A 24,364-nucleotide genomic window follows, 5' to 3' on the forward strand; every position below is an offset into this window, starting at 1 on the left:
AGCATTAACTTTTCTTCCACTCAAGCTTGGGTAGTTCTTCTGTAACTTTTCATGCTGCGGAGATGTAACTCCTTCATGACTGAGAGACCTTTGAGTTGACATTTAAGCAACATGTGACATATTTAAACAGAGAAGAACAATGTAATTATTGTAGGTGTTCCTTAGACCAGCCCTGATAAGTTTGTGGACAAGGAGTAATTGAATACCAAAGGAGTCAGAGAAGAGCTACTACTATGGTCTGGGGTCTATGGGTTTTCCTGTCAGTGGGTTCAGCTGGTATCTCTCCCAATCTAGGTTAAGAGAGTATTAGGAGGAGGTGTCCCACAGATTTCTCCCTTAAGGGATTTTGCATACATATAGCTGAAGACTGGGTACTAGCCTGAAGTTTTGGTACTTTGAACATCAGGTCTGTGATGATTTCATGTCTCAGGCTCTGAAAATGCTATATTTCTGAGCCTACCTTTTGGGACTACTCTCCTAAGACTGCAAAGGCTTACTTATAATAAGACCTGGAAGTCTTGTAGCCTACCAGAATGATCAAAATTACAGGTTTGAGGATCCTGCAACTTACTGGGATGACCAAAGGTAAGGTAAAGGTTTGGTTTTAGCAGAAATTCCAGGTCTCAAGCCATAAATGATTGGTCTCTTATAGGCAAAAGAAATTACTCTAGGACAAAATTCATCATGTTTTGGGGTCTGGATGCATTATTATAAAATCTGAATTGTATAAATATAATTGCTTTGGTTTTAAGTGACAATGTTTAACACTAAACGTTAACATTGAATTTAACAGTGCAAAGCAACTGAGATTATTTTTGACAAAATGAAGTCCAGTGAATAATATCATGTTTCATTGACTAGTTCAGTGGTTCCAAACAACAGTATTAAAGATAATTTTTTTTTTTGGTGAGGCAATTGGGGTTAAGTGACTTGCCCAAGGTCACACAGCTAGTAAGTGTTAAGTGTCTAAGGCTGGATTTGAACTCAGGTCCTCCTGAATCCAGGGCCAGTGCTCTATCCACTGCACCACCTAGCTGCCCCTTAAAGATAATTTTTAAAAAATGTTATTTTCTGCAGTAAAAATTAATATAGGATATTCTTTAAATATACCACAGGGAGAGAAAACGTATGAAAGTGGCTGGTTTGTTCAGTTTTTAACATAAGGTTTAAAAAGCATTTTATAAATATCACATTTGATCCTCACAACAACCTTGTCAAGTAGGTACTATTATTTCTTCCCATTTGAGAGACAGGGAAATTGAAGCACAGACAGAGACTAAGTGACTTGTCCAGGGTTGCACAGCTAATAAATGTTTGAAGCTGGTTTTGAACTCAGATCTTTCTGATTCCAGGTTCAGCATTCTAGCCACTGTGCCATCAAGGTGCCAAACATTTGGAGGCAGCAGCATGGTGCCCTGAAGAGTGATGGACTTGCATTCGGAGGACCTGGTTTCAGATCCTTTCTCTGCCTATGTGACTTTGGGTAAGTTAATGAACCTTTTTAGCCCTCAGTTTCTTCAACTGTAAAATAAGGGAGCTAGACTGCCAGTCCTACACTGAGACTCCTCTGAAGTCCCCAATCAACATTTCACGGTTAGAAAGAACATAGAAAATGACACCAGGGTATGATATATGCCAAGTAGTGAACTACAGAAAGTTACCCTTTTAAATTCTCTCTCTTTGAGTGGAAATATTGACATTTGGGGGAGCAGAAAAGGACAAAATATAAATAAGCTACACTTGAAAGAGCTTGGTGAATCACTATATTGAACTGTGTTCTTCACTTGCAAATCTGATGGACTGAATGAATAGTGACTGAATTTTATGGGCTTGGAGCCAAATATTAAGGAATTTGGGTGAACTAGCTTATATTGGAATAGAAGAAGGAGGTTGGATCATAGAGATGATAAGGGGTGACAAAGGCGTAGGTGTGACTGAACCCATCAACCTTCCTCCCAGGACATTGATTCCACAGTTATAAGAGAAAAGCTACTTAGGACTGCTGGAGGCAGTCAGCAGCTGGCCCTGAGTTTCAGGAAAGAATCATCTTGTTATTTCCTAGAACTGCCTGAAACTGTCTGTCAAAGCAGCTTCTGGAATAGTTTTCTCTATATAGATGCACAAGGTATATGCTTGCTGAGCATCAGACTGTGCTGTCTCAGGCAAAGTCACAGATCTGCTTCTATTTTATCTGAGGAGTGAAGCCCAGGAGGAAGGCAGGCGCTCAGATGGATATGTTCCTTTGAAATAGAGTTAAAATGCACCTATGTAACCTGGGGTGGGGCATTAGAATAGATTAATGTAGGGGATCATAGCTTTGGGACCATCAGCTTTTTAAAAATTTAAAAGATTCTAACTATTTCAATACAGAATTCTGTCAATTTCAATATGGAATTCTGTCAATTTCATTTTATCCATTTAAAAACATTATTTTGAGAAGGGGCCCACAGTCTTCACTAGACTGCCAAGAGGTTCTCATGACACAGAGAAAGTTTAAACTCTCTGGATTAGGGTATTTGGCAAATGAATTGACAGCCTGGCCACACTATAAGAGCAAGAGACAGGAAGGGTGAGGGGACAAGCTGAGGTTAAGGGACTAGCTTGAGGTAGATGGCACCAAATAAAGAGTTTTCCCGCTTCAGTGTTTCACAAAGAACCAGCTCTGATGGATGTTCTGTAACCAGTGAGGAGCACATCCTCTACTAAAGTCGATGTCTGTGATGCATCCCAGTGTGATGGAAGTAGCCCTCAGGTGTCAAATGCTTTGCCAGCAGCACAATATGTAGAAGGTGCTACCAAGCTGGACTGACTCTTAGTTTGGGCATGGGGAAAAACCACAACCAAACTGCAACCAAAACACAACCAAAAACACAACCAAAAAATCCATGTCATGTGAAGACCATTCCAGCTAAGTTTAGAGTTATTTTGTTTAGTCATTTTCAGTCATGTCTGTGACCTTATTTGGGGTTTTCTTGGCAAAGATACTCGGGTGGCTTGCCATTTCCTTCTTCAGCTCATTTTACAGATGAGTAAACTTTGGTAAGTAGGTTAAGTGGCTTGCCCAGGATTATACAGCTAGTAAGTGTCAGAGGCAAGATTTGAACTCAGGAAGATGAGTTTCCCTGATTTCAGGCCCTGGACCACCTAGCTGCTCTTAAGAAAGGTTCATCACCAAAAGGTTGGCCACCTGGAGATGGATGAATGGTGGAAAAGGTGATGTACTTAGAATCAGATGATCTGAGTTCAAATCTTGACTCTATCACTTACTATGCCCATGATGTTACCCAAGATACAACCTTTCAGGGTGGCAGAGTGCATAGGGCACTGGATTTGGAGTCAAGAAGACATAGTTTAAAATGCTGCCTCAGACAGGTAGGATTTGAAATATTCGATCTTGGGCAGGTCACTTTATATTATCTGTGCCTCAGTTCCCTCATCTGTTAAATGAAGGGGCTGGATAATTCAACAAGCATTTACATGTTTAATATGTGCCAGACATTTTGCTAAGTGCTGGGATGTAAAGAAAAGCAAAATGCACTGTTCCTGATTTCAAGGGGCATACATTCTTTTTTTTTTTTCTTTGCGGGGCCATGGGGGTTAAGTGACTTGCCCAGGGTCACACAGCTAGTAAGTGTCAAGTGTCTGAGGCCGGATTTGAACTCAGGTACTCCTGAATCCAGGGCTGGTGCTTTATCCACTGCGCCACCTAGCTGCCCCTAGGGGCATACATTCTAAAGGAGAAAATGAAATGTAAACAAGTAGTCATCATACAAGATTTTAGCTAATCCCTAAGATTCCTTCCAGGATTTAAATCTATGACTCCATGATCTTCTGAAGATTTCTGACCAAGGCAACTTATATTTTTTGATTTTTTGTGTGTGGGGCAATGAGGGTTAAATGACTTGCCCAGGGTCACACAGATAGTAAGTGTCAAATGTCTGAGGCCAGATTTGAACTCAGGTCCTCCTGAATCCAGAGCCAGTGATTTATCCACTGTACCACCTAGCTGCCCCCCAAAGCAACTTATGAAACCAGATCTATTAAGAAATGAATAAGTTTTGATCCATAATGGTGGAAATATCCATGTGAATGAACTCATTGACTCTTGAAATAAATGAAGTGCAGGGCAAATTTGGAAAAGTGGTTTGCATAGTAACTTCTCTGGTGTAGTTTTACAAGCAAAATAAATTCAAAAGGGACAAAAATGTGAATATATCTGTTGTTATTTTATTTATTTATTTTTTTGTGGGGCAATGAGGGTTAAGTGACTTGCCCAGGGTCACACAGCTAGTAAGTGTCAAGTGTCTGAGGTCGGATTTGAACTCAGGTCCTCCTGAATCCAGGGCCGGCATTTTATCCAGTGTGCCACCTAGCTGCCCCTTGTTTAAAAAAATTCAAAATAGCCTGTGTTATTTTTTTTGTCAGAAATTAAATGAAACATCACATTTATTCATTAATTCATTCATTCAACAAATATGAGCATTGACTATTATGCAGAGTCTTGTGCTAGTTGCTGGGGGAGACAAAATTTAAATGATAATGATAACTGATATTCATATAGAGTTTGAAAGCTTGCTTATCTAACAATTGAATTTCAAGACAACTGTAGGAGGTAGGTGCTATACAATCATTACCCCCATTTTACAGATGAGTAAACTGAAAGATAAAGTGATAGTTATACAGCTTGTAAGTGACAGGGCCATCATACGTCCCTAGGTTTTCTAACCTGTGGTTTAGCACTCCATCTACTATATGACACTGCCTCCCAAGATACCGTCCCTGCCCTTGTTGTAGTTTCCTATTGTTGTTGTTGTTGTTCATATTTCTTCCTTGAAGAGAACCAAAGACATCAGGAGGGTGATGTTTTGACTTGCAAGTGAATTATATTTCAGTGAGCCAGAGCTGTCCAAAATCATCAGCTTCACTTTCTCCTCCAGAGTCATCTGAGTCCTGTGGCAAGACATAGGTCATGACGATTGTCGATGGCGCGAGATGAGTGGGAGACCATGGTGTTTTTAAGTAAAGGTCTTTCCAGGTCTCAGTTTGTCTGAGGCAGTGCCCCTTCAGTAATTAAAGGTTAGGCAAGAATTGAGGTAAAAGATGGCCCAGTTTGCCTTCATAAAGAGTCAAGCTGGGAGGGGAAGACCTTCAGAGTTTCTGGCCAGAACAGAAATAATTGATATTTATGCTCATTCTGAGCCATTAAAACCTAAACAAGGAACAAGTGAGTCTTAGGCTTAGACCTATTATTGGCCAATTGGGATAAGACACATAAGTATTTAACTTTTATGCAAAATATCATATGCTAAGTACATTAAGGGATATAAAAAAAACCCAAAGGACTTGGGCAGCAATAGATAAAGCACCAGTCCCGGATTCAGGAGGACCTGAGTTCAAATACTGCCTTGGACACTTGACACATACTAGCTGTGTGACTTTGGGCAAGTCACTTAACCCTCATTGCCCCACAAAACAAACAAACATACAAAAACAAAGGACTACATGAAGCATGGAGGGGGAGGGGGAAGTCACTTAGGAAGTGGCCCCTGAGCTGGGATTTAAGGAATGGATAGGAATTCAGCAGTTGAAAAGGATGAAGAAAGATGCACATGTGTTTGTGTGTGTACATACATAATTAATACTAAGTAGTTTGATATTAGTTCAAAAACATGAATGAAGAACTTATGTATTCTTTTTTATTTCTGGTTTAGTGATTTGTAGATTATATCTTAGACCCTGGGAATAGATACAGAATAATTTTGATTGAATTTGGCCTAGTTAGTAACTCTTACCCTCAACAAATATTTATTGGGCATCTACCATTGTTATAAAGCTTTTTGTCAGTGTTAGGGAAAATAGCAGACATGGTCCTCCACTCTCAAGGAGTTTATAATCTAGTATGGAGTCATTAAAAAATTGGGCAGAAGAAATTGTGGTTAAAAATAGACCCATCTAAGTGCATAATCAGCAAGTGACCATTAGTGATTAATTATTCTAGTCATAAAGATTAAATTTGAGTGAATACACATGACCTTAACAAATCTCTGCCTCACAAAGAAGAGAATTTTAAACTCACCGAAACCTGGCCATTGATGATGACCTCCTCTGAGAAACGTACTTTAACAGGATTGGACTTCAACCTTGCCTTTTTTGCAGCACTAATAAATGCTGACTTGGGAGACTGGAAGGGAAAGAACATTTTTTTATCAGATTAATTTGGAACAGAACCTATACCTCCCTGTGACATAATGGTTCTCTACTTGTTCTCATAAATTCCTCGTTTTACTTAAAAATGTATGGTTTGGCACATGCCCATTTAAAGAACTAAATTTAAATAATCATTTAAATCAAACTATGGCAAAAAAAATCACTAATGAATACAGAAGCATACTCTCATATGCATAAACTATTAGAATTTTATTTGATCACTGGACCAAAAAATACCAAAAGGTATGTTCTGTGTCACCGGACACATTTCCAAGTATTTTTTTTTAAAGTGACTGCTCTAAACTGTATCTGTTTGCATGAGTGCATAAGCCCTGTTCTCATTATAGCCCTATCAAGCAAACTGTGAAGAGAAAATAATGGCATTGTCTAATGCCATCCCTATACAAAGCCAGCTGAGAATAAGTTGTTTGAATAGAGGGGAAAGAGGCATAGATAATTAAAAACAATGGATAATTCAGCTATCATTTACATCTGTTTGGGGAATAGAGTAGGACAAGCACGTACAGATGCATTCATGTATTCACTCCTCAGTATTTACCCTTTTGGCTCAGCCTATTGTTGGTGGCAAGGATCTGCCTGGACAGCAGTGGAGAGTAAATCCTAGCTCATAGTCATCAACCAAATCACAGCCATTTGAAAATTGGCTGGATATTTTGTTCCCTCTCTGCTTTTCCCAAACTCTCTAGAATTCAGATGATATCATCCAATCTTATCTTCATGAATCATCGCATTTAAATGTTTGTCCTTTTATTGAGAAACAGACCGTATGCAGAGAGAGTATTCTTTCTCTGATGTTCAAAAACAAAATGGATTAATCTACTTTGAAAAGGAGAGTGGTCCAGGGGAGCAGAATGAAAGAATGCTTACTTTTAGTTCTGAGATTACTCAGTTTGATTCACTAAGTAATCTTGGTTCAAAGACCAAAATACCACCAACATTTTCTTAAATTCTTCTATGAGAAAGACACTGTGGAATTTGAGAGTATTAGGACCAATATCAAATAGTCTGTGCCACAAAGGATCTCACATTCTACTGGTGTTAGAGAAGAGGAAGGTGGATGCTACACATACACATACACATACACATACACATACACATACACATACACATACACATACACATACACATACACATACACATGCATACATACATACATACATACATACATGTAAATACAAAGAAATATGAGGAGGAAGAGAACATTAATGATGTATCAGGGAAGGCTTAATGTATGAGATGGCACCTGAGTTCATCCTTAAAGTAAGATGAGTACTCTAAGAGATGGACAGAGATGAGGACAGAGTACACTCCATGCATGGGGGATGGCTTATGCTAAGATGCAAAGACAGAAGATGGGTGTTGACCCAAAAATATGACCAAAATTTTTTTTTTTATATCAAAAGAGACCAATGTGGTTGCAAAAGGAGCTCATTGATGAGACCATATTTCATAAGAACATATACAAACAAGGAAAGAGTGACAAAACTAAGAGAGAAAAAAAGAGGGGCAAAGGCCCACAATAAAACTCAGTATAGTGTAAATGAGGGTTATGAAAAAAATTCTAAGAAAAAGAAAAATCAAGGGTTATGAAAAAAATTCTAAGAAAAAGAAAAATCAAGGGTTATGAAAAAAATTCTAAGAAAAATAAAAATCATTTTTAAAAAGTATGTTTGGAATAAGTAGTAGAAAAATAAAGCAGTAAATTAATTTTTTGAGCCAGGTAGAATTTGCCTAACATGACTTTTACCCCAGGGGCAAGAAATATTTGTTAAAGAGCTGGCCAATCTAAATAATAATAATAATAATAATAATAATAATAATGATAATGATAATGATAACAACAACAGCAACAGCAGGCATTTATTTAGCTCTTACTGTGTGTCAGACACTGTGCTAAGCACTTTATAGATATTATCTCATCTGATCCTCACAACAATTCTGGGATGTAGAGACTATTGCTAACCCCATTTTGTAGATTGATTTCCTACTTGGACAACATTTCTCTCACTTCCTCTAAATGAGGGAGTAATCTATGGCGATCTTCACCTGAATGTCCATCTTCCCTAACACTCAATGAAACTGCATTTATGTTCAAAGATGCGCATTCATATACCTTTCCTTCCTCACACTAGTTCTCTGGTATTCAGTGATAATAATAAATAACATGCATATAGTGCTTTAAAGTTGGCAAAGCATATATTACATAGCTTATCTCATTTGGTTCTAACCATAATCTCAGAGGTAAGTGCTATTATTATCTTCATCTTTACAGATGAGAAAATGAAAGGAAACAGATATTAAATCCAAGGTGACCTTGCTACTAAGTATCTGAAGCTGGATTTGAATTCAGTTCCTGTTTACACTAGGTCCATTGCTCTATTCACTGCATCACCTAATTGCCTCAAGTTCTTGAAATCTAAATTCATTCTGAATTGACTAACATGAACCATTTAAACCTACTATTTATTCAAACTTAGGGCCTTGAATGCCCCTGAGAAGATTGAAATGGGAATTAGGGTGTGGGTTGTTAGGATAGGGAAGAAATGAAAGTTGAGAACTGGAAGGAACTTTTTGGATGCTACCAAAAGAGAGAGAAACTTCTGAAGACTCTGCTGGAAGATCAAGAAGATGATTTATAAGGTTTGGGCAGGACTGAGCAGAGATCTGAAAGACAAGTCAGATGTGAATGGAGTAGAGCAAAAAAAAGTATAATTCCCAGTATTGTTCCATACAGCACTGGGAACTATAATCCTACAATTAAAGGAAGATGCTTTGCCCTTTCCCACACTTAGGTGAGAATAAAACATCTTGAAAATTAAAGTAAAATGGTAATGATTCAATCTGATGGGGAGTATCAGCAAGCTAGAGATTTGGGCTTGCTGGTAGAAAAATAGCAAAATGATGGGAGGAGGGTCAGGGATCCCCTTGTACCTTTTGGCAACAAAGTGCAGGTTGTAATGTTTATGTATAACAAGAAGAAAGCAGAAGTACTCAATTTCTATTTTGTTTCCATATTCTGCATCAAAAGAAAGTTCTCTAAATGGAAAAGACTAGAATAAACATGTTAGGAGGGAAGAACGGGCAGCCATGTGGTGCAGGCGATGGAGTGTTGAACCTGGAGTCAGAAAGACTCATCTTTCTTAGTTCAAATCTTGCCTCAGACACTTACTAGCTCTGTGACCCTGGGCAAGTCACTTACCTTGTGTACCTCAGTTTCCTCATCTGTAAAACGAGCTGGAAAAGGAAATGGCAAAGCATCTTTGTCAAGATAACCCCAAAAGGGGCCACAAAGAGTTGGTAAATGACTGAACAACAACAGCAAAACAAGGGAATGAAACCCCAAGAGCCATAATGAAATTAATGCTGTTAAGAGCCCAGGAGTTTGATTTAGGATCCTGGAAGATCCTATGAGCATATGATCTTAGATTTAACTGACTCAGATGAATGACATCCAAGGATATGAAAAGAGCTTATAAATATGATTGCTCAACTACTGTTATTGGTAATCTTTGAGTAATTGTGGAGAATCCTGGAGATGGCAGAGGGTGGGGAATAGTGCTCTGATTTTCAAATCTGGTGCTCTGATTTTCAAATTTGGTGCTCTGACTTTCAAAAATGGACTCCAAAAATTGTGGACAAGTAAGTTTGATTCCTTTTCCTGAAAAACTCTAGGATAGTTTATATGGATGGTTTGTGAGCATGTAGAAAGAAAGCTAGCCTGTGTTAATGAAGAGCAAGTCATCCATTTCCTTTACAGCAAGGATTCTTTTTTTAACATTTAATTGTTATTTTATTATTTTCTCAATTACATGAGAAAAATTATGTGTTTAATAATAAACATTTTTATTTATAGTTGTGAGTTCCCATTTTTATCCCTCCTTCTCTCCCTCCCCTCCCCCTCCTTGAAATGATAAGCAGATATGGGTTATACATGTGCAATTATATAAAACATTACTATATTAGTCATTTTGTACAAGAAAACTTGAATAAAGGAAAAAAATGAAAGAGTGAAAAATAGCATGCTTCAGCCTGTGTTCAATCAATATCAGTTCTTTCTTTGGATGTGGATACAACAAGGGTTCTTAACTTTCTTTTAGGTCATGGATCCATTTGGCAAGATGGCAAAGTCTATGGATCTGTATTAAGTAAACTACTAGGTGGTGCAGTGGATAAAGCACTGGCCCTGGATTCAGGAGGACCTGAGTTCAGATCTGGCCTCAGACATTTGACACTTACTAGCTGTGTGACCCTTGGCCACCAAAAAAAAATAGTAAGCCAAACATATTGAAAAATAGTTATGGGGGGCAGCTAGGTGGCACAGTGAATAAAGCACTGGCCTTGGATTCAGGAGGACCTGAGTTCAAATCTAGCCTCGGACACTTACCACTTGCTAGCTGTGTGACACTGAGCAAGTCACTTGACCCTCATTGCCCTGCAAAAAACCCCAAAAAACCAAAACCAAAAACGAAAAACAGTTATGAAACAAAAAAAAACCATCACCACCACCATAATAAGTTCATGGATCCCAGGTTCATGGAACCTTTGTATAGTCTTACTAGACTGATAGACCAGGGAAACCCTGTAAATATAATGTACCTAGATTCTGGCATAGTATTTGACAAGTTATTTATTGATATCATTGTGAACAAGAGGGGAAAATATAGGCTAGGTCATGGCTTTTTTTTGTGTGTGTGTGTGTGAGGCAATTGGGGTTAAGTGACTTGCCCAGGGTCACACAGCTAGTAAGTGTCTGAGGTTGGATTTGAACTCAGGTCCTCCTGAATCCAGGGCCAGTGCTCTGTCCACTGCGCCACCTCACTGCCCCTAGGTCATGGCTTCTTAAACGTTTTCCACTCATGACCCCTTTTTGCCTAAGAAATTTTCATGCAATCCTGGGTATATAAAATAGGTATGCATAACCTTTTACTGTTGCCAAATTTCTCATGACCCTCACATTCAGTTATGTGACCCCTTATGGGGTTGCAACCTATGGTTTAAGAAGCTAGGGGCTAGATGATACTCTAGTTGGGTGGACATGTATCTGGTTGAATAACTATAACTGAAGTGCGATCCTTATTTAAGAGATGTAAACCTATATATAGGAAATCTGTTAAGAATTTTCATTTACAATTTGGATGATGACACTGATGGCTTGCTAATGAAATATGAAGAAAACAGGAAGTTGGGAAACACAGTTAATACATTCGATGACAAAATCAAGAGTTAAAAAAAAAACACGAACAGGAAGGTAGGATGTCAGTACAACCATACTGAAGTATAATAGACAATTCATGAAAGGGGTAGTATTTCAATAAAAGGGTAATGTGGTAGAAAGAGTGTTGGGCTTGGAGTCAGGAGGACCTGGGTTGAAATACTACCTCTGACATTTGCTGTCTTTTTGATAATGGGAAAGTCACTTTATTGTGTTGGGTATCAATTTCTTCTCATGTAAAATAGAGGTAATAACACTGGTAGTACCTACTTCATGGTGTAGGTTTTGAGGTTCAAATGAGATAAGTCATGTAAATTGCTTTGGAAACCTTTTGAAAGCACTGGATGAAAGCAATTTGGAATTGTGCCAAGAAGGGGACTAAAATGTCCATTCCCAGGGATCCCATTGCTAGGCATATACATCAAGGAGATAAAGACATATAGAAAGGACCAACATCCACTAAATATTTATAGTAGCACTTTTTGAAGTAGTAAAGAACTAGAAACAAAGTAGATACCCATTGATTGGGGAATGGCTAAACAGATTGTAGTTCATGATTACAAGTTAATATTTATAAGCCATAAGAAATTATGATTATGAAGAATAGAGGGAGTTGTAGGAAGATTTATATGAACCAATAGAAAGGGAAATGAGCAAAAGCAGGAAAATAATATACCATAATGAATACAACAGTGGAAATGTAAAGTACAACAATAACAATTAAAATGGGATATTGTGCAATTAGAATGACCAAGATGGCTATCAAAGAGACTTGAGAATGTGTATCTCTCTTTTCTTTAAAAAAGTTGGGGAAACTCTAAAGGTGGCACACGGCATGTTTTGTTAGACTTGATTAATGTGTTGGTTAGATTGAATTTTTTTTTCTTTTTATTTATTTTAGACTGAATTTTGATTTCTCATTCTTTTTTATTCTTTATGATAAGAGATGGATCTTGGGTTGGGGGAAGGGGAAAGGATATATTGGGAAATAAAGATGATGTAAAAACCAAATGCCATCAATAAATATACAAAACAACTTTAAAGTACCATATAAGTGTCAGTTACTATTATAGTTCATGGGGGAAAAGGCATAAGAGGCTTTAGTAGCAAGCTCAATATGAATTTATAGTGTGATATAGCTACTTAATAGACTAATGCAAACTTTGTGTGCATCGATACAAGTCTGAGGCACAGAATGAGGGAACTGTTTTTGGTTTCAGAGTTAGAAGGGACCTCAGAGGTCATCTACAGTAGCGCCCTCATTTTGTGGACACAAAGGAAGGCCCAGAGAGACTTGCTTAAGGTCACATGGCTTGTATGTGTCCAGTTCCTGTGAACATGAGTCCAGCTCCTCTGACTTTGGATCTACTTCTCTTTACCAGTGTATGGCATTGTGATAGTTTTACTGTAGTTTGCTGGTGAGATCATAGCTAAAATATCATTTTGGATACCAAACTATTAAGATAGATAATCTTTGGGGAAGGCAGACAACTAAGTGGGAAAAATGCAGAAATTTGTACAGCCATGTACAATCTTAAACTATCTCTTGGGTATAAGACAGGAAATTGTCCCAATGGGGGTGATTATGATTGTGAGATCTGGTGCCTGTGTGTGCTTGTTATGGAGATTGGTGTCATTATTGAATCAATGAAGCAGTCTTGGTGGATTTGTGATAGTGTGGAGTGGATGCTGAAGAAATAAAACAGAACAAGGTACACATGTGAGAGAGATTGGAGCTAGTGTGTATGAATAGGTGCTGTAGCTAAGTTGCTGGGCCTGAAGCCTAGAAAACCCAAGTTCAAATCCTGTCTCAGACACTACCTATATATGACCTTGGGTTAGTCCCTTAACCTCTGTTTCTTCATCTGTAAATCGGGGAAAATAAAATCATGGATGCTGTGAGGATCAAATAAGGTAATTTATGCAAAGTGCTTTGCAAATTTTTAAGTGTCATATGAATGCTAGGTATAATTATGATTATGAATATTGGTGAACTAGTGTGAAGAAGGAAAGGTATGTGAATGTGCATCTTTTTGGAGATGCATGGACATTCAGAGAGGATGAGGAAGGATGGACGTCCAAATGAAGATCTTCATAGATTATTCACTAATTTAGAGGGAGTTAGAGGAATATGTTCCAAGCAGAGTATTTGGAGTCAATTTCATGTTGGGTGCAGGGAGAAGTGTTTCTAGGGTCAGGCAGAAGCTGAGGACCCTTGGCTATGTAGCTGATTGGAGAGGTTCTAGGCTCTGGATTCCATGTTAATGTCCGTGGAACATTTTTTGCAAGCGCGATGAGCATGTCCTGACAGATATAAACATCTGGGTGTTTCCATTGTGAGTCTCTGCATGAGAAAAGAGAGTGTGTGGGGAAAAGCTAACAGACCTAGACCCTGGGTGTGAATGTTAATAGTGGCAGATGGATTGTGAATTGATGTGGGTCCCTGTTATATTTTTAAAAGGTATATTGACAGGTTAGGCTGTGTATTTATTATTCAAGGAAGAGTTGTCAGGATGGTAAGGGGTCTAGAAATTATTTATAAAAATGATTGAAGAAAACAATCACCTTGCAGAAGAAAATACTTCACTGAAGGGCATGATAATCATTTTCAAAGTTTTCAAGGGGTATCATAATGAAGGAGTCTTAGGTTTCAGAAAGTTTAGGCAGAAACAGAACCAAAGGTCAGTAGGTATGGGGAAGCTAATTTTGGCTTAGTAGAGGCAAGAAATCCCTAAAAATGAGATAAACAGGAGAACCACATGATCTAGAATATTTCTTCTCACTTTAAGAGTCTGTGATTCCGGGGGGGGCAGCTAAGTGGTGCAGTGGATAGAGCACAGGCCCTGGATTCAGGAGTACCTGAGTTCAAATCTGACCTCAAACACTTGACACTTACTAGCTGTGTGACCATGGGCAAGTCACTTAACCCCCATTGCCCTAAAAAAAAAAAAAAAGTCTGTGATTCCACAGAGCAAGTAAAACACTGTGGTGATCAATAAGAGTTTTTCATCAATAACAGTAATCATGATATACTTCCCCAATATATTTTTAAAAGATATGACTGTTAATTATAGAAATTCATGTCTAAAATAATTTTCTAGTTTGGGACAATAGAATACAAGAAACCTAGTGATTTATATTATTATAGACACAGAATTATACACTTCCAGTTTACTGTATTCTTCATATATTCATATATCATATATTATATATTCATATATTCCCATAGCAAATGGGAGGAAGCAGAGAAATCAACTATTTACACCTCAATTCAGTACAGGTAGACTAATGAAACTATAATTATTCTTATTTCTCCAGGGTTCATTTTTAGGGGTTCTGTTTGGAATCTTTGGTTTAAATATTACCATATTCCAGTAATTAATTTCTCATTCTTTTTGTAATGAGCTTAACACTTAGAGAAATGTACAGAATATTAATCCTCAGAGACAGAAGCTCTCTGTCCTAAAGCACTGGAACAGAAACTATATTCTGAGAGGTTGTTTTTCAGAAACAAACAAACAAAAACCCAAACAACTTCTCTTGACAAGTTTTTTAAATGACTAAGAAAATTCTATTGCAAAGAAAAATCAAACAAACCCATAGGTTGTAGTAGCCTCATCTGTCTTCTTATTTATGGCCCATGATAAGTAATGATTAACAAAGAAATAATATAGGGAAGGTCTAATTTGCTTTTGAAATGCCATCTTTTAGCTGAAGGGAAAACATTATTCTCCCTTAATGAATTGAAGCAGGTGGTATTTACATTGACACAATGGGTTTATCATAAAGTGAATCATTTGTGTCTGTATTGAATGACATTAGATGAGCTATTTTGAGACAGAACATCTCACTTATCCATCTTCATTATTGTTGTTTGTCCTTCTTTCTTGAAGAGGACCATGACAGTGAATTGGATTTAAGTGAGGCAGGGCTGGGCAAAGTCACCAGCCTCACTCTCTCCTCCAGAGACATCTGTGTCCAGTGGCAAGATATAAATCAGGATGACTAGAGATGGCCCCGAATGTTTGCGGCAATCATGGTTAAGTGACTTGCCCAGAGTCACACAGCTAGCAAGTGTCAAATGTCTGATGCTGGATGTAAACTCATGTCTTCCTGACTCCAAGGCCAGAGCTCTAGCCTCTGTGCTACCTAGCTGTCCATCCATCATCATTAGGAGATGAGCACATAGGTGAACTGATAATTGAAGTTTATTCCTTTAAATACCCAAACCTTAAAGGCAGTTTTAACTTCTTAAAAAAAGAAAAAGGGGAATCTTCCTAAAATGCATTACATATTTCACTGACTTACTAAAAGTATACTCAACATAACAATTTTTTCTTGATGGTGCAATAGATAGAGAACTGGGCCTTGAGTCAGAAGGCTCATCTCCCTAAGTTTAAATATGGCCTCAGACTCTTACTAGCTGTTTGACACTGTGTAAGTCACTTAACCTCTTTTAGCCTCAATCTCCTTATCTGCAAAATGGGGATAATAATATCACCTATATCTGAGGGCTGTTGTGACTATCAAATGAGATTATAATTGTAAAGTGCTTAGCACGGTGCCTGGCACATTGTAAGAGCTACGTAAGTTAGCTCTCATTATCATTAATTTGTCACTATCATATACATAAGTTATGGCACAGGGACTATAATACAGTGATGTTTTGAGGAGTATTGAGATTTTTAGTACCATTGTGAGAGAAATAATTCCAGGGTTATTCCATCTGTTCCCTGCTATTGTCAGTGTGCACACCTCTAGTAGTGTTTTATTTCCCTTTAAGTACTTCTCTTTTCTTCACCCTTCCTCTCTTTTAATCAATCATAACTGCCTCTGAAGGATCTTAACACCCAAAGTTCCTATTTTCAAGATAATTAGTTAATCCTGGATTATAAATATCTTGAAAAAAAGTAACTGATTGGACTTCCTGGGCAGAGCCAAGATGGCAGAGGAAAGGCAGCGAACTCTTGAACTCATGACATGATTGCTCCAAAAAACATCCAAATAATGTCATAGGACAATGCCTGGAGCAGCAAAACCCACAGAAGAATGTGCTGAAATCATCTTCTATCCAAGAATGGCTTGGAAGGTCAGAGGGAGGGAGCTGCTGTGCTGAGACAGGAGTGGAGCCCAACCCCACAGTCACCCTGACACAGATCCAGTCCCAGGAAGGCCTCACCAGAGAAGGAGACCCCTAGAGCCTCTGAATCAGCTGAAACACCAGTGTCATCTGGAACTAAGCTCACAGTCTGGTAAGTGGGCTGAGCCCTTGGCAGGGGGAGACTACAGGGGTCTATGCTGGTGCTAAGGCAGAACTTGGATATTATATCCCTGTTGAGAACCAGGAGGTAGGCTTGAGTAGCAGTGGCCCAGGTGGGGGAGGGCCACAGGCTTGTCAAAACTGACACAACACACAAAGCTGGTTGATTAGCAAGTTGGTCTGGGGTCATCTACAGACCAGGGAACAGGTTAGGTGAGTGAAGAACCTGATCCTCCTTAAATCATACCAACTGGGACTTCTGAAGCTTGGGATACTGTAGCTTGGAAACAGTGCCCCACTTTAAGGAGCTAAAAGTCAAGTAAAAGAAAGACAAGATGAACAGACAGAGAAAGGTGAGGACCATAGAAAGTTTCTTTAGTGACAAGGAGGATCGAGGTGCACCCTCAGAGGAAGATGTCAACATCAGGGCCCCTATATCTAAAGCTTCCAAGAAAAATACGAATTGGTCTCAGGCCATAGAGGTTCTCAAAAAGGACTTTGAAGATAAAGTTAGAGAGGTAGAGGAAAAAAAGGAAAGAGAAATGAGGGTGATGCAGGAAAGACATGAGAAAAAAGTCAACAGCTTGAAAAGCCAAATGGAAAAGCTCTCTGGGGAAAACAATTGCCTAAGAATTCGGATTGAAGAAATGGAAGCCAGCGAGTTTATGAAAAACCAAGACACAATAAAGCAAATCCAAATGAATAAAAATATAGAGGGCAATGTGAAATATCTTCTGGGAAAAACTGCTGACCTGGAAAATAGGTTCAGGAGAGATACTTTGAAAATTATTGGTATACCTGAAAACCACGATCAAGGAAAGAGCTTAGACATCATCTTCCAAGATATTCTCAGGGAAAATTGCCCTGAAATTCTAGAAGCAGAAGCTAAAATAGAAATTGAAAGAATCTACCGATCACCTCCAGAAAGAGATCCCCAAAGGAAAAATAGGAATATTATAGCCAAATTCCAGAGCTCTCAGGTCAAGGAAAAAATATTACAAGCTGCCAAAAAGAAAGAATTCAAGTACTGTGGAGCCCCAGTCAGGGTAGCACAAGATCTAGCAGCTTCTACATTAAAGGACCAGAGGGCATGGAATATGATATTCCAAAGGGCAAAGGAAATGGGATTACAACCAAGAATCACCTACCCAGAAAAACTGATCATAATCTTTCAGAGGAAAAATGGGACTTTAATGAAAAAAGAGGACTTTCAGTTATTTGTGATGAAAAGACCTGAACTGAATGGCAAATATGACTTTCAAACACAAGACCATAGAGAACCATAAAAAATTGGAGTTGGGGGACATACCTGGGGTCATGCAGTGGGTAACTGTCTTGTGTCTGAGGACGGGTTTTGGCTGGGATCCCCTTGGGTCCAGGGTGGATGCTTTGTCCACTGTGTCACCTAGCTGCCCCATGATGACATCTTCAGGGTTAAAGTAAGGGGTGAGGGGAATGCACTGGGGGGAGGGTTAAGGGCAGAGCTGAAATCCTACATGAAAGAAACAGGGAAAGGCTTATGGAGTGGGGGAAGAGATGGGGGAGGAACAGGGCAGTAAATGAATTTTACACTCATCAGAAAAGGCTCAAAGACCTTAAACTCATCAGAGTTGCCTCAAGGAGGGACTAACACACACACACACCCAACTGGGTGGAGTAATCTATTTAATCTGGGCAGTAAATGAGCCTAACACTCATCAGAATTGACTCAAAGACCTCAATCTCATTAGAATTGGCTCAAGGAGGGAATAACATACACACTCAATTGAGTGGAGTAATCTCTTTAACCCTGCAAGAAAATAGGAGGGGAAGGGGATAAAGAGAGAGGGGCAAAAGAAGGAAGGGCAGATTGGGGGTGGGGACAGACAGAAGCAAATCCCTTTTGAAGATGGATAGGATGAAAGAAGATGGAAAATAGAATAAATATCATGGGGAAGGGAATAGAATTGAAGGGAAACAGTTACCAATAGTAATCATGAAAAAGGGGGAAAATTGTACAAAAAATATTTATAGCAACTCTTTGTGGTGGCTAAGAATTGAGAATCAAGGTAATGTCCATTAATTGAGGAATGACTGAAGAAGCTGTGGCATATGATTATGGTGGAATAGTCTTGTGCTACAGGAAATGACAAACAGGATGATCCCAGAAAAACCTAGAAAGACTCATGAACTGATGTATAGTGAAGTGAGCAGAGCTGGGAGGACATTGTGCGTAGTGACAGCAGTATTGTTCAATGAGTAATTGTGAATGATTTAACTACTCTCAGCAATGCAATGATCCAAGACAATACCAAGGAACTAATGAGGAAGCGTACTATGCACCCCCATAGAAAGAACTGATAAAAAGAGCACTTGTAGATTGTACATATATAACCTGGTTGTGATCTTGTGGATGGGGGAGGAAAGGGAGGGAGGGAGGGAGAAAAATTTGGAACTCTAAATCTTATGAAAATGAATGTTGAAAACTACCCTTACATGTAACTGGAAAAAATAAAATAAATGTTTGTTGCAAAATAAAAAAGTCACTGATTGAGTTCTTCCAAAGCATTTTATGACTTTATCCTAAAAAGTACCTCATTCTAACTTGGCATGCAGTACTATCACACAAAGTACTTAGTGAAGGATATGGATGATGATATGGTGATAAATGGCAGATATCCATGGAAGTCAGTGTGCACTACAGCCTGAGAGAACCAGGAGGAAGAAGCTATGGGACTGGGTGGTCATGAAATGCTTTGACACTGAAGAGAAGACCCATAATTTACTTCAGAACCTCTTTTTTTTTTTTTTGGCAGGGCAATGGGGGTTAAGTGACTTGCCCAGGGTCACACAGCTAGTAAGTGTCAAGTGTCTGAGGCCGGATTTGAACTCAGGTCCTCCTGAATCCAGGGCCAGTGCTCTATCCACTATGCCACCTAGCTGCCCCCAGAACCTCTTTAATTTGGACTTCACTAATAATGACTTTGTAAAAAATGTCACCTGGGGTAGCATAAAAGTCACTTGGATATGATCTGTGAAGAACAGAGATTATAACTGGAAGGGCCTCAGAGGCCATCTATCTTATCCAAACCCATAATTTTATTGATGAGGGAAGAGAGGACCAGGTATGAATGGCTTGCTCATGGTTACACAGCTAGTAAACATCCCAGAGGGGATCTGATGAGCAAATTAAAAGGATAACCAATGTCATAAAGGAAAGATACAAGTTTTTAAGATCAAATGTGCTTCAACACATTGGCTATAGTGTAAATGAGTAATAGTATTAATTTTAATTGTCTTGTCTATTCATTAAAAAGGCCATATGGGATCTCTATTTGACAGTACATTTTTTAGCTCTTGACATTTATCTGAGTATTTAAAAGTAGTAACCATGTATTTATTAAAAATTCTATAATTCAGACTTTTCCGTAATTGACTGGTCTTTCCTCCATCTAATTCTGGGTCCTTAGACTTTATTATCTAGCATCTCTTTATTTTGGCAATATCATTTTTTTAAAAAATTTTTGCAGGGCAATGAGGGTTAAGTGACTTGCCCAGGGTCACACAGCTAGTTAAGTGTCAAGTGTCTGAGGCTGGATTTGAACTCAGGTACTCCTGAATCCAAGGCCAGTGCTTTATCTACTGCGCCACCTAGCTGCCCCTTGGCAATATCATTTTAACAAAGGGTGATTAGTATTTAATAAGAACAGCATAGGTTTTCTTTTACATTTTTCAATAAATTCAGGTAACTAGGCTAGGTTTTTTGTTTCTTTAGTGGACTCTCCTTCTATACTTAGTATTAGGGATTGGGAAGAAGATCTTGGGAACTATGGAAAAGATGGAACTGGAGGCAACAGGATCAGAGACTAGATGGTAGAGACAATATAATCTCAGGCCAAATGAAAAATAGGAAAATAGGAAATAAAATACCCAAGTGTCTGCTCCTCTATATATGTGTGTACATATATTTAAAGAGCAGATTCTCTTTTGCCATTTCTGCTGACAGTAGAGAAAGCCAGGAGATTAGATGCTGAAGTGTAGAACAAGAAAGGTAGGAGATTAAAAAAAAAAAGAAAAAGAAAAAAAAAGAAAGAAAGAAATGAAAGGTCTTTTCTAACCTACCACTTGAGAACAGTATTAATGAATTCCTGGATTTGCTATTCAAAACAGTGCCTCGTACAATGTCATGCACCCTGATGTTGTTCAATAAATATTTGATGGTGATAATAGTTTCAGCCATCTATCGTGAGCTATTATCTAGAGAAAAGAAAACATTTCAACTGTGCTAAATGCAAAAATGGAAAAAGAAGATACATGAGTTAAGAAGTATAAGGATTCATCTCATATGAATTATGTGCATGTATATTTTCTCTCTCAACCCAGATAGTCTGGAGTTAGGGACTGTTTTCTTTAATTTCTCACTATTCCCCATAGTCCCAATCTAGTGCCATGAATTTGATGTGTTCAATAAATGCATCTTGAATAGAGGAATGAATGGAAAGGATTTGAAAGACTGTTTTTAGTATGGTTGGCCCAGGCTCATCGCATCTGTTTCCTCCTCTGCAAAGAGAGGTAAAATTTGGCTTATCTCAGAAGTAGGGGAAACTGGTGGGCACATGTGGTGGATCATGTTAACAGTGTCTCAATTTTCCCTGTTTTTATCTCTTATTTGCATTCTTGTTGGACAAGAATATAGCACTCATTTTGCAGCATGGGGGATGAATGTATTCTTGGCAGCTGTCAAAGATCTTTCCTCTATGCTGATGGCCACAATATTTCGTGTTCTTGGATTACCTTATCCTTTCTCTCTTCTTGTGAAAGTCCTATCCATCCTTTAATTCATCTGCTCCATGAATTCCTGATCTCCCCTGCCAGTAATGATTTCCTCATCCATGCCCCCTCTTCAACCTCCACCTCTCTTGTGTACTTATCACATATCATTTTATATTATATTCATTTGCTTATGTAGCATATCTTCCTCCTAGGTTACAGGTTCCGTGAGGGAGAGAGATTGTGTCTTATTAAAAGTTTGTGTCTTCTCCAGCATTTCCATTTTCAGAGGCTCTGAATGTCCTCAGTGCCCAATTAGTGACTACTGATGTAGGAAGCTGCAGGCACTAGTAATCTGCAAGTAACAATACCCAAAGATAGAGATGGAAACCCATTACCATTTTTAGGAGTTAAAATCTCTTAGCATTACATTTTCTTAAAACAAGGAGTCTGAGAAATCCCTAACACAAACCTCCATACCCAGTGTCTTGAACATAGAAAGATCAGAGAATTGGCCCTATCCGAACTGAAACTGATTTATCCCACCAGTAAAAGGAAGGAAACAATCATTTATTAAATGCTCACCACATGCCAGGTGCTATGCTAAGCACTTTGTAAACATTATTTCGTTTGATCCTCACAATGACAGAGGTAGGTGGTGTTATTATTATTATTCCTCTTTTACAGTTGAGAAAACTGAGGAAAACAGAAATTAAGGGACTTGCCCAAGGTCACACAGCTACTGACTAAAGACTGGATCTGAATTCAGGCAGTCTTCCTGATTCCTGGTCCCATGGTGTATCTCTGGAACCACCTACATTACCTGTTTATTAGTATGTAAGGTTTATGAGCACAGGGGCTATTTTCTTTTTGTATTTGTACCCCCTGATGCATGGGACACAGTAGGCACTTAATTAATGCTTATGAAATGAATGAGACTGCTATGGGAATAGATAATAAAAGTCTGAGAGGGAAAAAAGAACATTACAGAGATAAAATGCAAAAATTCATCTAAAAAAAGGAGCGAATTTCCCATTTTGATTGTAAGTTCCTTGAGTTCAGGGACCAGTCAGTCAATAAACATTTATTAAGTGCCTACTATGTGCCAGGCACTGTGAATTTGATATCTCTCACAGTGACATTACTATTCATAGAATGAATGGAATGTCTATAATTTGAAAAGGAAAAATACAAAGGGCAAAAAAAATGGAATTTTGGAAAGAGACAAGCAAAACCCAAAATATATGGTATCATCTACAAGTAAAGGCAGCTATCTGGGAACTACTACACTTAAATAACTCCATCTGCCATCGTGTGACCCTCTCTGTGATCCTCCCAGTTATTTGTGGACTCATTCTATATCCATACCATACCATGAAATGGTAGCGTATGCACAGACCTACATATTGGATTTGGCAAAAGAGTTTCCAACATGAGTCCATCTCTTTATTTGGCAATATTATGCAGAGGAAAGCAAACATAAAAAATGCTGGGCAGCAAGTTGTAAAAGTAATTAAAATGCTAATTTTTATTATCAGTAATAAAAGTAGAATTTATTGACTTTCAGTCCACTGGATCATCTGTTTCTGTCTATGAACCCTGGAATCTCGACTATGTTGTTTAACAAACAAATGCAACCCAGCATCAGGAGTAGGAATAATTTAGTGAATTAAATAGTAAACTGCTTTATTCGTGCATAAAGTGAAAACATTTAATATATATGTATATATTAATAGCATTACAAATAAATGTTTCAATCACAGAACTAAAACTGTGTACAATGTAGATGATAATAATAGAAACTGTGGTATGGCAGTAGGACAGAATTAAGGATTCTCAGAGTCAGAAGAGACCTTAGAGTATATCTGTCTAGGTTAGCTCTTACCTGAACTGCTATGTGGTGTAAAGGCTAGAGCTCTGGGCCTAGAGTGAGGAATATCCGAGTTCAAATCCACCTAATGATACTTTTTGGCTTTGTGAGCTTGGGAAAGTCGCTTAACTGCTATCAGCCTCAGTTTCCTCATCTGAAAAATAGGGTAATAATAGCATCTATCTCCCTGAGGGTTGTTGTAAGGGTCAAATGAGAGAATGCTTATAAAGTGTTTTGCAAACCTTATAGCACCATATAAACACCAGTTATTATTATTTACAAGAAACTTCCCACAATATGCTCTATAGGTGGCCATCATCCAGCCTTTGATTAATAATCTCTAGTGAGTCAGCACATTCCACTCTTTGAGAGCTTTCATTGGCAGACCTCACAAGAGTGATATTGACACAATAAAGTAGGCAAATAAGAAGGGGAAATCCAGAATGGAGTATATTGACTTGCAAGAGGAAGCATAATTTTCGCAATATCTGTTTTTTTTTTTTAATGGTGTGGAGTTCCTAAGAGCCTGAGAACAGAATTATCACATAGAAGATAAAGGGAGGAGAAGATATTAAGCAGGAAGTTGTGGGGGCAGGTAGGTAGCACAGTGAATAAAGCACCTGCCCTGGATTCGGGAGGACCTGACTTCAAATACTACCTCAGACACTTGACACTTATTAGCTGTGTGACCTTGGGCAAGTCACTTCATCTTCATTGCCCCACCAAAAAAAAAAAAAAAGAAAGAAAGAAAGAAAGAAAGAAAGAAAGAAAGAAAGAAAAAAAGAAAAAGGAAAAAAAGAAGGAAGTTCTGGTGGATGGTATTTAATACAAGCCAAGGAGGGTGAGGACTGAGAAGAGGCCACTAGATTTAGCAATCACTAGGAGGCAGTCACTGTGCTCCTTTGGTGGCAGCTAGGTGGTGTAGTAGTTGGAGTATTGGTCCTGGAGTCAGCAAGACTCATCTTCATGAGTTTAAATCTGGCCTCAGACACTTACTACCTGTGTGACCCTGGGCAAGTCACTTAACCCCGCTGGCCTCAGTTTC

At 38.5% G+C, this 24,364-nt stretch overlaps 1 protein-coding gene across 7 annotated transcripts in view; it reads right to left on the reverse strand.

Moving 5' to 3' along the window:
• FRMPD4 (FERM and PDZ domain containing 4) overlaps positions 1 to 24,364 on the reverse strand; it is a 775,708-nt gene that overhangs the window by 53,090 nt on the left and 698,254 nt on the right. For 5 of the 7 annotated variants that reach the window (XM_043995167.1, XM_043995168.1, XM_043995170.1 and 2 more), the window contains one exon: positions 6,077 to 6,181. The exons of the other annotated variants lie outside the window; for them this stretch is intronic. In XM_043995167.1, coding sequence (XP_043851102.1) covers positions 6,077 to 6,181 — 105 coding nt within the window. The remainder of the gene's footprint in view (positions 1 to 6,076; positions 6,182 to 24,364) is intronic. 7 annotated transcript variants of the gene reach the window in all.

Source organism: Dromiciops gliroides, chromosome 3 (genome assembly GCF_019393635.1).
Source record: "Dromiciops gliroides isolate mDroGli1 chromosome 3, mDroGli1.pri, whole genome shotgun sequence".
NCBI lineage: Eukaryota > Metazoa > Chordata > Mammalia > Microbiotheria > Microbiotheriidae > Dromiciops > Dromiciops gliroides.